The sequence below is a fragment of the Diospyros lotus genome, unplaced genomic scaffold (assembly GCF_014633365.1).
Source record: "Diospyros lotus cultivar Yz01 unplaced genomic scaffold, ASM1463336v1 superscaf1, whole genome shotgun sequence".
NCBI lineage: Eukaryota > Viridiplantae > Streptophyta > Magnoliopsida > Ericales > Ebenaceae > Diospyros > Diospyros lotus.
Window position 1 is genome coordinate 5,717,898 of NW_026267104.1, and position 18,231 is coordinate 5,736,128.

Below are 18,231 nucleotides of genomic sequence, written 5' to 3' on the forward strand. Positions count from 1 at the left end.
AGTAGGATAAAAGTTTGGTGGTATGCTGTTGTAGTGTTAAGAAAACCATAATAGTAACTAGCGTCCGATCTTGCCAGAAGGGGTAATGATGCTTCTTTGAAGATAGTCGGAGCCCCCCCACTGTGCAAGGGATCCAACAAGTCTTTCTTTGAGATTCAACTTAGCTTGTATTTGATCCCATTCCGTTACAATTTTGTTCTAACTGATGGTGATCAAGTACTCAAACCTCAAATCTAGATGCCCAATATATCTTCGTTATAAATGTTTTAGTATTTGAAAGTAAAGAGTAGAAGTTTAGAATGTCTATTGAAGTTCCTAATTTATGAATGTCTTTTAGAGTTCCTAATTCATGTATGTCTCGTGGTGGCAAAACCTATTGGATTTCCAAGAATGTCTTTTTAGGAAGCCTAAGAGATACACATAATCTACATATTACCAAATACAGAGTACATGGCAGAATTGTATCCGAAAAATTGTCAGTAGAAGATTTTATCAGCAATAAGGTCACTTGTTACCCTATCTTCCTCTTAAATCTAGTTTGACATGTGTGACAGGATATAAAACTTTTGGTTCCAGAACAACATACATGGCAAAATTGTTTGTTTTCATTATTTTTATCCCTTCCGGTTGAATTAACTTTTGGTGCGAGAGACAATTTTCTTGACATTACAACTGAAGCAAATTGAAGTAGACTTGTCATTTCTTCCTCTTGAGCTTAATGTATTTATGTTCTCAAAAAATAATATGCCTAGGCATATTTCTCTATAAAAGATAAAACATTAGATATAAATGATTGACAAACTAGAATTCATGTAAATTGACTCGACGTAGGGAGACTTGATATGTTGTTGACAGTTATAATAGATATTTTAAAAAAGAGAAAAAGAAGATAGAATAAAAAGGAACTTGACGATACAATATTCAATTCTCTTGAATTGTATGTCTATTGGCATTTTGATCAATCTTTTCTCACTTCTTTAATTATGTGAAGTCACTGCTATTACTGGTGCATAAAATTTGATAGTTTTGCTTTAGCTACTTCACTCATGCAGTATCTGTTTTTTCTATGAGAAATGAGAGGGGAAGAGGAAGAAAAGTAGCCTCTAGTGTGTTATTTGCCTTCTTGTAACCTTAAGTTATCTTGATAGCATTTTAATTCTAATATATATTTGTATACAAATTTTATTTTTTTTTCTAAAGATTATTCAATATGTGGTTTCTTTTTTTTTTTTGGTATGATAATTATCCAATTGGTAGTAACGTGGTAAATAATAACACCATTACTCATTATAGTTTGAATGATAAAGGTAATTATATATACATATTTTCATTTTTTATGATCAAATAGGGATATACTATACTCATGTTTTGTCGCTTAGTTATAATATATTAAAGACATGTAGAAAAATCTCTTCATGAGTGATTAATTCCCAGTTATGCTATTAAATTTAAATTAATAAATTTTATAATAAGTGACAACTTAAATATTTAAAGGAACAACAAATGTTAAATCAAAGAACATTTTTAACTTCCACTAAACCATTGTATTAAGCAGTGGCTGTTTATGAAAGAGTGAGAGGTCATAAACAATTTCTGTAAAGTTTTTTGTTTTTGTTTTTCTGTAATAAAAGAGAGATGTAAAATGGGTAATATCATATATTAAATAAATTTTTTAATTAATTTTATTTTCAAATAAATAATTGAAATGTCCATCTTCAACGAGTGGGAGTGGTTAAATATATACATAATAGCCACCTTTCCAATCTTCGAAATGAATAAAAAAATAAATAATATTTTTGTTAAAAACCAACATTAAAAATTAATATAAAATTAAACATGGCTTTATGTTTTGTTTTATATTTTCAGGAGACATTATAATTCCACTCCATAAAAGTTTTAAAAATATTGTTAATATGAAAAGAATTTGTTAATTTATTATAGGCCTGCCGAATGACTGGCTACAAAGCCCTTCAGCCCGAATCCGATCCGATACAGTGCTTCACTGCCGTTGGGCCGGGGTTCTACTTCAGATAGATCGGGTCCGTCCGTTACCAATAGGATCTTTCCACATTAAATCCGGATCTACGTTTGGTGAGCCTCGGGGATCAGAGTCCACATGCAACGGTATCACCCAACCTGCCCGACCCGATCTGTGCCCATATATCCTTATGGAATACAATACAACGGATCCCCTTCTTCCAAAACCCTCGCGGCTCTTGCCAGTCCAATGTACAACCAATGAAACATAAATAAGTCAGGAAGAATAGGAAAAAATATCCTGACAATAGTGAAATCGTTCTCTTCTCTCTCATGTATCATCGAGAGCTTCCATTCGCTTCCCTTCTCTGTCTCTGCCCTTTTTTTTTTTTTTTCTTCTTCTTCTTCTTCTTCTTCTCTTACAATGAGCTCTTGATTCCTTTCTATGTCTCAGCCCAACACCACCAACAACAAGCGTTCTTCCTTCAACACCACCACCACCACCTCCGGCGGCACCACCGGCAGCAGCAGGACTACCACCACTAGCAGTACCGGCGGCCGCGGCGGCCATTTCCCGCCGATGAAAAAGGCCAAGTCCCCGGCTGTCTCATCTTCTCTTGACAACAAAAACGGATTCCACTTTGACGCCGACCTCGACAGCCCTTCCCCCACGATCGAAGACCCCAACCACTCCGAAGAAGTCGTCTCCGGCGGCGGCGTCGCCGCCAATTTGTCCCGCAAAAAGGCTACGCCTCCCCAGCCCGCCAGGAAGCTCGTCATAAAGCTCCTCAAAGGTGCTTTTAATCTCGCCATTTCTCTTCTCCTTTAGGTTTAAATTTGTGTAAAGATGTGCCTTTTGTTGATTGTTTTGATCCATTGCTGGTTTTTTGAGTGTGGTTAAGTTGGATGTGGGGTTTGCATGATCTGGAAAATACTTTGATCGGGATACGTGTAGGATATTGTTCTTAGGGGTTTGAACTGAGATTGAGTGGTTTTGCTGAGCATCTAATTTGTGTATTTTCTTTTCCAATTTTCCTGTTTCAACTTAGTACTTAGGAGTTCCTGGATTTTAATGTATGGTGTATGAATTAGTATCTAGAGATTTTAGCTTTGTAGTCTTCTAGGGGTGTGAAGAATTATGGAGGTTGAGGATGCCTGTGTAATGGATATTGTGTTTCTGGACCCTATTAATTCAGTATTTATCAGTTGGAATTAAGATTTTGGATAGTGTGATGAATAATCTGGTCTGGTCTTGTTGACAAGTTTGGCTAGATTCAGTTTGTTTTTATCTGTTTTTTTCCCTTAAAATAAATGTGGTTTAGATCTTGTTACAATTAAGACAAGGTGTTCCATCATCCTCTGTTACTATGTGTTTGTTATGGCTTTGAGGTGGACAGAGAGGATGCTGTTTTTCTCACTGTTCCTCACCTCTGTGGATGATGCATTGATTTTCACAAGAAGTTAATAAAAAAATGTTACTGAAAAGAAGAGTTTTTAGAACACCTGTTCTTTGGCATTATCTTTAATATAATCAATTTACTTACAGTGTTGCATAGGATTTATGTATATTTCCCTGTATCATATCTTTTTCTATTATTTCCTTTTTATATAATTTTTTCTCTTTCCTCGAGCTTTGTCATAGTGGCATATTGAAGGAGATTAGACAAGAACATAAAAAAGTGGATGGAACCCATTCTCCTTTCTATGCTTTTTTCCTCCTCTCTATTCCCTTACCTCCTCTCTAAGAGGGGGACGGTGATTGTTTCAGCATACTTCACCAACACTTGCTACCTTTGTTTTGACGATGCATTTACTTCACATTTCAATCAATATATTTGCAGTTGCTTCAGGTTTTTGTCTAAATGTAATATTAATATTCTTAGTTTTTGTTTCTTGACCCTTATAGTTGGTGTTGCTTCACATAATTTGCTTCAAAATATTTTGTTTAGATTGCATTTTTGCACGCCATACTATATTGTGGAAGCTATAAAGGATCTTCACTAGCTTTGTTTTGATGATGCATTTATGTGTCTCACATCTCTCACATTTGAATTAATATGTTGACACTTGCTTCAGATGTTTGTCTAAATGTAATATTAGTATTGTTAATTTTTGTATCTTGAACCTTATAGTTGATGTTACTTCACATAATGTGGTTCAAAATATTTTGTTTGTACTGCATTTTTATATGCCCTAATATATATATTGTGGAAGCTAGAAAGGATCTTTTAAAGTGAGCTGAGAAGTAATTGCAAAGGTTGTATAATTGGAGATATTCAGGTCCGTTTCTGTTGATGGAAAAGGTCCTTGATAGAATTTGTGAACAAAAAATTCAGTCAACAAAATAGAGCTTTGAGTTGTCCATTATTTTGATATATATATATATATATTCTACGGCCTTATGCTAGGGACCTCATATTATTTTGCTTAACTTTTCTCTTTGCATATTTGAAGCTAAACCAACTCTGCCCACAAATTTTGAGGAAAATACATGGGCAACACTGAAGTTTGCTGTAAGTGCCATATTCTTGAAGCAGCCGGATCCCTGTGACTTGGAGAAGCTTTATCAGGTGGGTTCTACCACATCATTTTCTTTTGTTTTGGATGCAAAAGCTCCTTGTAATATGAGTTAACTGTATTATGGTTAGGCTGTCAATGATCTTTGCCTGCACAAGATGGGGGGAAGTCTTTATCAACGGATTGAAAAGGAGTGCGAAGCACATGTATCAGCTGCACTACAATCTTTGGTTTGCCAAAGCGAAGATCTGGTGGTTTTCTTATCATTAGTGGAGAAATGCTGGCAGGACTTTTGTGACCAGATGTTGATGATTCGTGGTATAGCCTTGTATCTTGATAGGACCTATGTAAAACAGACCCCAAATGTGCGTTCTTTGTGGGACATGGGCTTGCAGCTTTTCCGAAAACATCTTTCTCTAGCTGCAGAAGTTGAGCATAAAACTGTATTTGGCCTTCTGAAAATGATTGAGAGTGAAAGGTAATTGTTTAAGTTGTCTAAATTCCAACTTCCAATCAATTTCACATCTTTGGTCGACTAATTTTGCCAATATTTGTCACTATGGACTTAAATAAACAATTTTTGTGCATTTATAATTTCCTCTGGATTTATTTACCCTAATGAAAAAAGAGTGCTTCTTCTTTTAAGCACCTAAAGTTGCAAAATGATGACAGTCCTTGTGTTGGTCAGCTTGATGTTTGACATGGCAATCCCCAGGGTATCTGGAGAAAGGGAAATTTAGTACGAGTAATAATTAGCAAGAGTAGTAAATAGGTTAGATATCTGGATTTTAGCTGGCTTTACCTGTGCTCTTTTTATGGTTGTTATGTATAGTGTGGATATATTTGTCATGCGTGTGCGCTTATGCACACCCAATATTGTTACTAAAAAGAAATACTGAATTGTCTATGGCAGTAACTGGATCACATTTACTCATGTTTTCAAATAGTTCGGGTTGGTTTCAGTTGTAATGCTTGTATATGTTGATTACTCAAGCACTTTTATGTCTCAATATTTTTCTTAGAATTATCACTTGGGAATTATTTATGGTTGTGGGAATTACTCTTATCTCTCTCAAATTCTCCTTTTTAAGCCCATGTTTTATAGCGTTGTTGTTGTCCAATCTAAGATTTGTCAGATGAACTTTTCTATTCCCTTTTGTACTTGTTTCCGCTAGATATGATATAGATAAGAGCATGTTTGATGTACAACATATCTGGTATTATGTGAATACCTACTGATTAGTTAGGGGCTTATTTAGGGTTAGAATGCTAGGGACAATTGTTGAAAGGGCTAGGCTTTAGATATGTACATGGGTTGATTTGCAATTTTGAGATAAAAGAAGGCTGAAAAGGTGAATTTCAGGGGTTGAAAACAGGTCTGGTAGCAAGATTACGAAAGTAATAATTTAAAATTCAAGATTAGGGAAGAGAGGTAGGAATAGCTTCTAGGCATCACACGTAGGGTTAGAATTACATGGCATAATTCAAAGAAAGCATAACATGCTTAGAGAACACTAAAGGTAATTATTCAATTCACTACCAAAAGAAGAGATTACAATGGTACTTGTATAACTTTAGTAATGCTATTCTTACTAGGGTTAGAAAAATCCTTTGCCTATTGGGAAAGCTAAACAAAAACCAAAATTATTAATAATAAGACTAGGAAAAGACCACTAATAAAACCTAAACACATAATTAGAGTTACTAGAAGATGCTAGGAGGCATTATGTAGAATGACGAAAATATCTTAATGCTTAAAACATCAAACTAAGTCCAACAAAGCTCCTAGGAGAATCCTTCATCCAAATTATCCCAAATCAACGCTTGGACCTTAGCACAAGTTTTAGGATTCTGCTTGTATGTCTTTATAGGCTGCTGTCAATGTCCTCGATCAATGTAATGGCTTTTATAGCTCCATAGTTAAATTCTTCAAATCTTAAGTCCAATCTTCTGAAGTATGAAAGAAGTAAAAAAAAAAAAAATATGTGGATGAAATACAGAAATATCAATTCTTTTGGACTATTTAATTTCAAGTGTATACCTAAGTAATAATAATATTTGGTGTCTAGATGTTATATAATACACATAATATGATGTCTAATACTCAAATTATACATATTTTGGATCTTAAGTTTAATGGCTTAAGAAGGCCTAGATTGTGAAGACTAACTGTTCTTGTGAGTCTGGGAGAACCTTCCTTGGGGGAAGTGCATAGGATTGGGAAATTGATCTTTTGCTGCAACTTGTTCAGGAGGGATAGGCTGTTCCATGAATTCAGTACTGGGTAGGCTTCTTCTTGTAAAATAAATTTGAGGTGAAGTCATTGTGATTCCCTTTGGCAGCAAAAGAGCAGGTTTCCTTGGAGCCGGTCATCATCATCCAATTGCATGATGAACCTAGCATAATGAACCTAGATGTGTGAATTATAAAATCAAAGATAAACTGGGAGCTCAAAGTGTTGGATTTGATTCTTGCTAGTGACAAAATTGGACTTGCTTGATGCATGCAGCTTGCTATTTGTTGGTTCCATTGTGGCCCAAGAGAAGTCCCTTGTCATTTTAAAAATTGGCATGGTCATGCCTAGCTCCTAGAGTTCATTGTGTCATGGGCATGTTGAAGTAGTATTCCATCATGTGAAACTCTTACCAAGGTTTTTTTATTGCATGCGATATTCTTTTATTGCATGCGATATTGGAGATGATCCTTATCCTGGCTACGTTGATTGGAGGCATCGAGTTTCTGTTAATTGGTATTATTTGTGTCAGCAGGCTTGAACTTTGAAGGTTGGACCTTGTATCTTCCTCTTATGCTGAAGTTAGGGAGGGAGTTGGGATGACATCTTAAATTATTTTTGGGATGTTTTGGCTAATTCCATATGACATGAGAAAAGCTTGCCTGGTGGAATCATTCAGTGGAGGATAGGAAGAGAAATGCTTGGTATCTTGCTCCATTTTTTAGTGGAGGAGAGGAAGAGAAAACAAAACAGAGCAACTTTAGGGATCACAAAACAATTTGGTTGATTGAAGGCTTGGCTCTTTAGTCCATTAAGTATACTTGGCTTTGGGGAGTGTTTACTTTTGGATTTTGTTTATTATATGGAGCCATGGGAAATGTATCCATTCATTGCATGGCCTTTTGTTTTTTTTGTCAGCCTTTTATTTTTTTAAAAGATAATATAGTATTCTCAACAAAATGCCTCGAGGGATTTGTAATACCTTTTTGGGAGAATAATTAAGGAATTATTAGGTAAAAGAATACTATTTTATGAAATTTTCTAGGGATATTATGGTTTTGGTAATGAGCCGTGAGACCCAATAAGTTTTTCTAGGTAAGGGTTACAGTTTGGGGACCTTGGTAAAGATAAGGTGTTATTTGAAATCGTGTTGTTGAGCTGATTCCAATTGCATGCTGGCACGTAAAACAGATAACCTGGGAGAAAGACAAAATACAAGATAGGTTGAAATGCAGAATAAAATACTATGAACGCACCAAATGTGTTAAAATTTGTCTGTATGATGATAGTGATGTGATAACATGATGTGACTAATGATCTCATGCATTGATCAAGGTAAGGTGTATGTGACAAGTATGCTTATGAAAGAAAGAATGATGGCTTGTAAGTGACTTGATGGCTTAAGGGAGGGAGGGTTGACTTGAGTGATGGGCGGTTGTGTTGGTGTGAGAAGAGTATGGTCTTGTAAAGGAAGTGAGGGATGTGCAAGTTATGTAGGGCATGGCATGAAATGTTGTTGTGTTAAGGGGGAGAGAGTTTTCTCAAGTTTATTGCATATACAAATATATATATATATATATCAAATGGATATGAAGAATGGCCAAAGGACCATATTGCCCCTAATGCGAGTGGTATAAAAGGGGCCTAAGATCTCATTGCTCTCTGTTTGCTTCACCCAGAACTGAGAGAAAGAGAGGTCCTGCCAGTGGAAAGAGAGGAAGAGGGAGGAGAGAAGAGGGCCAGTGGGGGGGGGGGGGGGGGGGGGGTGTTGAAGAACTGAAAAGGTAATTTCAGAATTCCACATCTCTCTCATTTTAAGTCCAGAGGGCCGGGGGGGGGGGGGGGGGGGCTTGTTGAAGAACTGAAAAGGTAATTTCAGAATTCCACATCTCTCTCATTTTAAGTCCAGAGGGCCGGGGGGGGGGGGGGGGGGCGTGTTGAAGAACTGAAAAGGTAATTTCAGAATTCCACATCTCTCTCATTTTAAGTCCAGAGGGCCGGGGGGGGGGGCGTGTTGAAGAACTGAAAAGGTAATTTCAGAATTCCACATCTCTCTCATTTTAAGTCCAGAAGTGGTGATTCTTTATTCTGGAAACTCCTTTGTAAGACTAGTTTCTAAAGAATAAAATAAAGAGGAAACTGGATCAATGAGCCATGTAGGAAATACTGAACAAGTGTCCAGAAATGACACAAGTTCTGTTCAGAAACTTTGGAAATTCATGATTCAATTGTCCGAGATTCAAATGAGATTATTCAAGTTTTGAATGACTCCTTTGTAAGTTATTTTCCTAAGAAAAATAGGGGTAAAAATTTAAAGAGACAAACAGAACGCATTATATGGTTGAAAGAGGGTGGTGATAGCAACCAGTGGACTGTAGGTAGCAAAATGGTTACTGAACTTCAAAAATTTATATCTCCCTCACATGGACACCAAATAAACTGATTCTTGATCCTTGGACTTCTTGATTTGAGGTTTCTATGAAAAAAAAGAATGATGGAAAAAGGAGCTCAGACTGGTGAGTTATGAATTTTCGAAGTTTCTGAATCAACCTTGTATCTTTTTTTGACACCTGTTCAGTATTCCCTTCACAATTCATTGATTTGATTTCCTCTTTATTTGATTCTTGATTTTTCATACACTAGACTAAGCCAAGGAGTTCCTTGAATCAAGAATCAACATTTTGGACTTAAAATAAAATGAGGGAGATTTGGAATTTTGAAGTTATCCCTTCAGTTCTGCCAAGCAGATCAGAGCCCCCGATTCTCTCTCTGTTTTGGTTAAGGAAAATGGAGAGAAATGAGATCCTAGCGCCCTTTTGTGCTATCACACATTTGGGGACAATATCTTTTGGCCATTCTTCATATCCATTTATTTCATTTTGAAACATATATATCTTTGTCTATCCAATTTACTTGAGAAAACCCACAATCCCCCCCCCCCCCCCCCCCCCCTTCCCTTTTTTACACAAGACATCTCATGGCATGCCCTTTTTTTTTCACACCTTACACATCCCTCACTTTCCTTACATGACCATATTGTCATAGACCAAGGGTGTGAGGGTAATTAGAGCATTATAGTGGCAGTGTTGTAATAAAGCAGTAAAGGAATAATTCAAATTCCTTTAAAGCGTTGGGCGCGCGCTGGGTAGCAACTAACTGCCAATTCAAATTCCTTTAAAGCATTGGGGGCGCGCTGGGTAGCAACTAACTGCTGCACCAGCTTGTAATTCTTCCCTATAAATACCAGAAGGTTGAGGATGGGGAATTATGTGAGGATTATACCACAAATTCTTTTCCCTCTTTTTTTCTTAATTTTCTCTCTCTCGTTTTAATTCTTAATTTCTCTCTATCTCTCAATCTTTCCCACCTACATCATCTCCTTCCAATTTACAGAAGGAAACCTACTGTTAGATTCGAGCCTAACATTTGGTATCAGAGCCACGACCTGGAGTTGGTAATGGCTGACGGAATGCGCGCTAAGCAGTTGGAGAATAGATTGGATGTGATCGAAATTGGATTGCGACATCATTAGGAGCAGGTGGATGAGAGGTTGGAGACCATGGAGTTAGGAATGAGGCACACGCAGGAGGAGATCCACTAGAGTAGATCGGAATACATAGAATCGCTAGATCGTGCAGTGAATGGAATTCGGGAAGAATTCGCTGGACTCAGTCAGCAATTGACGGCAACTTTAAGCATGTTTGTGAGGCAATCGAACGTCAGTTTGCCAACAGATTTTCCCCCAAGGGCGCCATCTGCACCCATCCTGGCTTCATCGATAAACAGACCACGACCTCTAGAGCCTAGAGGTGGCGGAGATCCAACTGAATTCGGAGAAGGTATGAATTACTAGAACTATGGAGGGGCTAATCCGCTCCATTCTGGTCCTCGAATGGAGATTCTAGTTTTTGATCGGGATAAGCCGAGGTGGTGGATATGCCGGTGTGAACTGATGTTCTATCAGCATCGCATTGTTGAAGGGGATAAGGTATGTATGGCTACTTCCTACTTAGATGATGTGGCGGATGCCTGGTTCCAAACTTGGAGCCATGGTAGGGTGGATTTGAGTTGGCCGGAGTTCGTTAGCCAATTATGCCGAAGATTCGGAGAGAAGAACCAATCTGATTTCATTGAGGAGTTTAACAAATTAAAACAAAATGGCACGGTGGAGGAATACCAAACTAGATTTGAGGAGTTGAGGGCCTTACTTTCATTGTCTCATCCTTATTTAGATGAGGAATATTTTGTTTCAAGTTTTATCAGTGGGTTGGAGGAGTTAATTAGGCCGACAATCAAGATGTTGTTCCCTACAACGGTGGCCCAAGTAGCTGAACAAGATTGTCTGCATGAGCTATGGATGGAAACCTTTGCTAGGGGGCATAGGCTATCATCCAAAAACAACCAAGAGGAGCACAACCTTAGGGGGTATCACAAGGGTAATACTTCACAATGGCAGAGAGGAGGACCCGTGGGGAAGGGCAGTTAGCCTATCGTATAGCCCAAGAACCTGTCAGCGGACTAGAAGAGACAGTTAGGCCTATGTTTTCGTTGTGGAGAGAAGTATGGGCATGGTCATCAGTGTAAGAAACTTCTCCTAACTATGGAAGGACAGGAGGAAGGTGATGAAGAGGAAGCAGGGATAGAGGCAAATGACGAGATTCTTGAAGGGAATGAAGGAGGCGAAATCTCCATGCATGCTTTACAAGGTCAGGCAGCTGGTAGAGTCATTAAGGTGAAGGGGTTGGTCTGAAAAAGGAGTTTAGTGGTGCTGATCGACAGTGGCAGCACTCATAGGTTTCTTGATGAAACAATTGCCCACAGTCTGTAGTGCAACCTACAAGAAACGCCTCATCTTTCAGTGCTAATAGCCAATGGAGCTAAGATGGTAAGCCAACTAAGGTGCAGATGATTCAAATGGTTAATGAGTGGGTGTGAGTTCTCGGCTGATTTGAAAATACTCAAACTGGGAGGGTGTCATGTTGTGTTAGGGGTAGATTGGATGAAGACCGTAAGTCCATTGGTGTTTGATTTCAACGCCCTGGAGGTCACATTTAACTGGGAAGGCCAACAAGTAACCTTGCATGGCAATCAGGAAGTTGGAGAATGTAAGGTTGTATTTGGAAAAAGAATTCAGAAATTGCTGGAATATGGGAGTACCACCGTGGGATAACTACACTCTATTTATACGATAGATGTTAGGGGGAAGGCTGCTAGAGATCAATAGCATGTCTCACACAAGGACAAGTCACTGTTAGCGGAGAACGGCTAGGTACATCCTCTTAGTCCCATTCACAATTTATTAATGGAATTTGAGGATCTGTTTGTCACTCCCCAAACCCTTCCACCCCACCGAATCCTTGATTACTCCATTCACCTTAAACCCAACAGTGAACCAGTAAACCTGAAAGCCTACCAATACTCCCTTATACAAAAGGCAGAAATAGAGAAACTTATAAGGGAAATGCTGTCTAAAAACCTTGTGCAACCAAGCCAAAGTCCCTATGCTTCACCAATCCTCCTAATTAAGAAAAAGGATGGTACGTGGAGGTTTCGTGTGGACTATAGGCAGCTCAACTTACTAACCATCAAGAACCAATTCCCTATTCCCATTATTGAAGACCTGCTGGATGAATTAAGCGGAACATCCATTTAATCTAAACTAGATTTGACCTCCGGTTACCACCAGATTCGCATGAACCCCGTTGACTGTCCTAAGACTGCTTTTAGAACCCATCAAGGACATTACGAATTCTTAGTAATGCCCTTCGGCCTAACCAATGCTCCCGCTACATTTCAAGCATTAATGAACCACATCTTTGCTCCCTATCTGGGCAAATTTGTATTGGTATTCTTTGATGATATCCTCATATATAGCCCCACTCTAGCTCAACATCTAACACACCTCAAGTTGGCATTTCAAATCCTTAGATTCCATAAATTGTATGTGAAGAGGTCTAAATGTTCATTTGCAGAAGAAAAGGTGGAGTACTTGGGCCATATCATCTCCGGACAAGGAGTTAGTACCGATCCCCACAAAATTGAAGCTATGAAGAGTTGGCCACGACCAAAAACATTGAAGGAGCTACGGGGTTTCTTAGGCCTTATCGGATACTATTGATGGTTTATAAGAGGCTATGGGGTGATGAGCAAGGCGCTGACTAATCTATTAAGAATAGCTTCAATTGGGGTCTGGAAGCAGAGGAAACATTTGAATCTCTTACGGCAGCCATGACTCAGGCCCCAACACTAGCCCTTCCAGATTTCTCCAAGGAGTTTGTCTTAGAAACAGATGCATGTGATACTGGTATAGGGGCTGTGCTTAGCCAAGAAGGACCCCTGGTGGCGTATCTAAGCCAATCACTAGCCCCACGACACATGGGGCTCAACATCTATGACAAAGAGCTATTGGTAGTATTAATGGCCGTGGAAAAATGGAGGTACTACTTAGAAGGCAAGAAATTCACCATTAAGAGCGACCACGAGAGCCTTAAATTCTTAGCCCACCAAAGAGTGCATAATCAGTTATAGAGAAAGGGAATCACCAAGCCGATGGGCTTCGACTTCATCATTCTCTATCGTCAAGGAAAAAAGAATAGAGCAGCTGATGCTCTGTCCAGGAGGGATGGCTTGGTCTCCTGCCATGCCATCTCAACTCTAATTCCAGATTGGGTGCAAGATATAACCCACAGCTATGATTAAACTCCTTGGATTCGAGATTTACTCACTAAGGTCGCAATAAAGGCCACTTCTGACTCGAACTATCAGTTAAAAGGGGGATTGCTGAGGTTCCAAAACAGGGTAGTCATTGGGGATGACGACCAGTTGAAAAAGAAGATCCTACAGAGCCTGCATGACTCTCCCATTGGGGGCCACTCCGGACTCAATGTCACTTACCAGCGAGTCAGACAACTCTTCTACTGGAAAGGATTAAAAAAAGACGTGACCCGGTTTGTCTTGGCATGCACTACGTGTCAAAGGTGCAAACATGAGCAAATACCATACCCGGGCCTCCTACAGCCGTTGGAAATACAATCACAAGCTTGGGAATTTATCTCAATGGATTTTGTTGAAGGGTTACCAAAATCTGAGGGAGCAGACACTCTACTAGTGGTGGTGGACAAGCTGACCAAATTCAGCCATTTCCTCACATTGGCTCATCCATTCATAGCTATTGAAGTAGCTAGGAAGCTGATGGATATAATCTTTAAAATTCATGGCTTACCAATGGCAGTAGTATCCGATCGTGACAAGGTCTTTACCAACCAATTTTGGAAGACCTTATTCCAAGGGTTGGGAATCAAGCTGCACCTTTCTTCAGCATATCATCCTGAGACTGACGAGCAGACAGAGAGAGTCAATCAGTATCTCGAAACTTATCTTAGATGCCTATGTATCTCCAAACCCAAAAGTTGGAGTAGGTGGGTGGCACTGGCACAATGGTGGTATAACACCAACTATCATACCGCACACAAATGAACCCCTTTCGAGGCTTTGTTTGGCTATTTGCCCCCCATTATTTCGACGGTAATGCATTACTCTCCCACAGAAACGTTTGCTGACCTATATCTGAAGGACCGACAGGAAGCTCTACTCACCATCAAGCAAGAACTGACCCTAGCCAATAAAAGAATGAAGTAGATGGCAGATAAACATAGAATAGAAAGGCAGTTTGAAGAAGGAGAGGAGGTTTATCTGAAAGTCAGAAGGTTCCAACAGTATTTGTTCTGCAAAGGGCCAATATCTAAGCTCAGCCCCAAGTTCTATGGGCCCTTCAAAATCCTAGCTAAGGTGGGACCTATGGCATACCGTCTACAGCTGCCTGAGGGAGTGGGACTTCACCCAGTCTTCCACGTTTTGCTTCTGAAGAAGTCTATTGGTCCAACAGAGTTAGCTAGTAGAACACTGCCAGCACCACTAGAAGCCATAGAAGAAACAAGTGAACCCTTGGCCATGCTGGACAAACGAGTGATCTACAACGACACTGCTCCATTGACTCAAGTACTTGTGCAATGGTCTTATCTACATCCGGACAACACAACATGGGAGTATCTCTCTGACCTCCTGCAACGGTTTCCAAGAATATCCAGCCTCCTTTAATTTCTTGGGGACAAGAAATGTTTTAAGGGAGGGGAAATTGTCATAGACCAAGGGTGTGAGGGCAATTAGAGCAATATAGTGGCAGTGTTGTAATAAAGCAGTAAAGGAATAATTCAAATTCCTTTAAAGCGTTGGGTGTGTGCTGGGCAGCAACTAATTGCCGTGCCAGCTTGTAATTCTTCCCTATAAATACCAGAAGGTTGAGGATGGGGAATTATGTGAAGATTATACCACAAATTCCTTTCCCTCTCTTTTCTCAATTTTCTCTCTCTCGTTCTAATTCTTAATTTCTCTCTATCTCTCTTTCTCTCAATCTTTCCTGCCTACATCATCTCCTTCCAATTTACAGAAGGAAACCTACTGTCAGATCCGAGCTTGACACATACTCTTCTTACATCAACTCAACCACCCATCACTCAAAGTCAAGCCAACAAGCTATCATTCTTTCTTTCATAAGCATACCTTGTCATACACACCTTACCTTGATCATTGCATGAGATATTTAGTCACGTCATATTATAACATCACTATCTTGTAGATAAAACTTCCCTTGTTTGGTGTGTCCACAGTATTTGATACTGCATGTCGATCTACTTTGTATTTTTATCTTTCTCTTGGGTTATCCGTTTTACAGGCCTATTGCATAATTGGAGTTGTCTCTGCGTTGAGATGCCAAATAACACCTTATCTTTGCCCAGGTTAGATTCTGGAATTGGGGTCCTTGGACTGGACCCACCTGTAATCTAGATAAACTTTTGGTCCTATGACTCATTGCCGAAACTGCAATTTCCCTACAAAATTCCATAAAGTAATAATTTTTCACTTAATAATTCCTTAATTATTCTCCAAAAAGGTATGGGTATTACAAGGATGAACCCTTTACAAAGAGACATAAGTAAAAAAGTGCAAAGGCTCATACAGAAAGAACATTTAAAAAGTTAACAAAGGACTCTGTAGAGTAAGATAAAACCTTTCCAAACCAAAAGAGAAGAGAAATGAGAACATTTCACTCAAGACAGAGGGAGAACTTTCTAGATTTTCAAAGTTTTATTTTCTTTCTAACTAGCCGTGCCAAAAGATAAGAACCATAACTAACCAAGGACCCTAACTCTACTAATAGGACAAACTTAATGCGAAAGATCCAATATTGAAGTTGGGGATTACTTTACCCATAAAGTGAAAAAAAAATTCCAATGTCATCAGCCACTGAATAATGATATATGATCAACTGCTGTCTGTCTGCCTCCAGCACCAGTTTGTCTCACGGGGGCCTCTCTTTCTCACGTTATCCTTTTTTGGAAATGTCACCAAGTCAATCAGCCTACACAAAAAAAGGTCACTTTGGTAGGGGGACTTCTGACCTCCATAAAAATTCTCAAGTGAACTTCCATGTACCTTTATAGGCATTTTGTTTGCACTGGTGCATCCCTTTATTTAAAGGAAGTAATATAGTGTTAGTGCTTAATAAAGGATGCAATAAGCAGACGTCTGAACCTTTAAGGGGGAAAAAAGAAAAACAAAAGAGGAAAAAGATGGGTGTGGGATGGATAGGGGTTTTCACTATTCTTTTGATACCTATTAGTTATATGAGAGACATGAATTAAATAAGTGGAACATTTGGTTGAGATAGAGAGAAGGAAAATGTAGAGATTTTGAGAATATTCAGCCAACTAATTATTCACTTTCTTATTTTCTAACTTTCCTTTGTTGTAAAGTCAACCTATTTCCTAGTTTGAGTAGAGAGAACAAATCTCTTTCTCTCTCACATCTAGCTGTAGGTTTCCTAAAGTAGTGTAGATATAATTTCTTAATTGCGGTGTACATATTAGGAAATCAGAGAGGAGTATGCTGTATATGTATTCCATTCACTGTGATGAATAAGATGTGTTATTCTCCCTAATATTTTCTGCATGGTATCCGAGCGGAAAAAAATCCTTCTCTTTTGTTAAACAACCCTAGGCAACCCTTATCTTTCCTTCACTGTCGTATGCACACCGGCAGCAACTGCTACACCTAGGCAGTGGTCGCCACGCCATCCGCCTTTCAATCCTTCACTCCTGCAACCTTCAGATTTGTGAATCACAACATGGTCGGGAAAAGCAATCTGTCTTTGGAGATTATCCCCTGTCCATCTAATAGCACGGGAGTCGTTGACAACAATATATTTACTGTCACTGGTCACAAGTTGAACGGGCAGAACTACCTCCAGTGGTCCCAATCCATCATGATGTTCTTTTGCGGAAAGGGAATGATGACTACCTAACTGGAGCCACAAGCAAACTAGGGGAGAAAGACCCAAAGTTCCAGATGTGAAAATCCGAGAACATGGCAATGTCCTAGCTTATTAACTCCATGACTAATGAAATTGGTGAAATTTATTTGCTATATGACACTACACAAGATATCTGGGAAGCTGCTAGGGAGGCTTACTCATATGTTAAAAATACTTCGGCGTTGTTTGAGATTGAAAGCATGCTTGATGATCTGCAGCAGGGAGAATCCCATGTTACCCCAGTATTTTAATTCACTCAACAAGTACTAGCTTCAATTGGATAAGTTTGATACGATCCAGTGGAAGTGTCCGGAAGATGCGGCCAAATACAAATAGATTGGTGAAAAAAAGAGATTATACAAGTTCCTTATAGGTTTGAACAAAAATCTAGATGGAGTGAGAGGGAGAATTCTAGGTACAAAATGCCTACCAAGCATTCAGGAGGCCTTTTTTGAAGTACATCGAGAGTAGAGTAGGGTGAAAATAATGCTGAAAATGGCCACTCTAAGTCTAGAAAATTCAGCCTTAACCACTCAGGGCACTCAACAACCAACCAAAAAAAGGGGCGCTCTTGGTATGATCACTGTCATAAAACATGTCACACAAGGGACACTTGTTGGGAAATACACGACAAACCAGTAGATTGGAAACCGACTCATGAAAGGAAAAGTTGAGGCAATATAGCCTCTATGGAGGAGACCACTACAACCCCAGAGCCAAATTTTTTAAGCAAGGAACAGATGGAATGGCTGGAAAAAATGTTTGGCCAATCACAAACCACTCAGCCTTCAGTGATTGCCTCTAGTTCCATAGCCCTCAAAGGTAATTTCCTAAGTGCTTTCACTGCTAAATGTGAATTATCAACTATGTGGATTATTGACTTAGGGGCATTTGACCACATGACTGGAAATATCAAGCTATTGACAAGCTTTAAACCCTGTGGTGAAAATTGGACTGTAAAGATTGCAAATAGTTCCCTATTAAGAGTAGTAGGGACATGTTCTATAGCTCTATCCAAGGATCTTATCCTGAAATCTGTTCTCTTGGTTCCTAATTTAGATTGCAATCTATTGTCAATCAGTAAACTCACTATTGATCATAATTGTGTGGCTAAGTTCTCAAATAATCTATGTGA

At 39.0% G+C, this 18,231-nt stretch overlaps 1 protein-coding gene across 1 annotated transcript in view; it reads left to right on the forward strand.

Moving 5' to 3' along the window:
• The first annotated feature begins 2,361 nt into the window (after window positions 1–2,361).
• Window positions 2,362–18,231, forward strand: part of LOC127792943 (cullin-4) — a 30,371-nt gene continuing 14,501 nt past the window's right edge. The window contains exons 1-3 of the mRNA XM_052323625.1: window positions 2,362–2,771; window positions 4,432–4,547; window positions 4,626–4,972. Of these exons, the coding sequence (XP_052179585.1) occupies window positions 2,423–2,771; window positions 4,432–4,547; window positions 4,626–4,972 (812 nt within the window). The 5' untranslated portion in view covers window positions 2,362–2,422. The remainder of the gene's footprint in view (window positions 2,772–4,431; window positions 4,548–4,625; window positions 4,973–18,231) is intronic.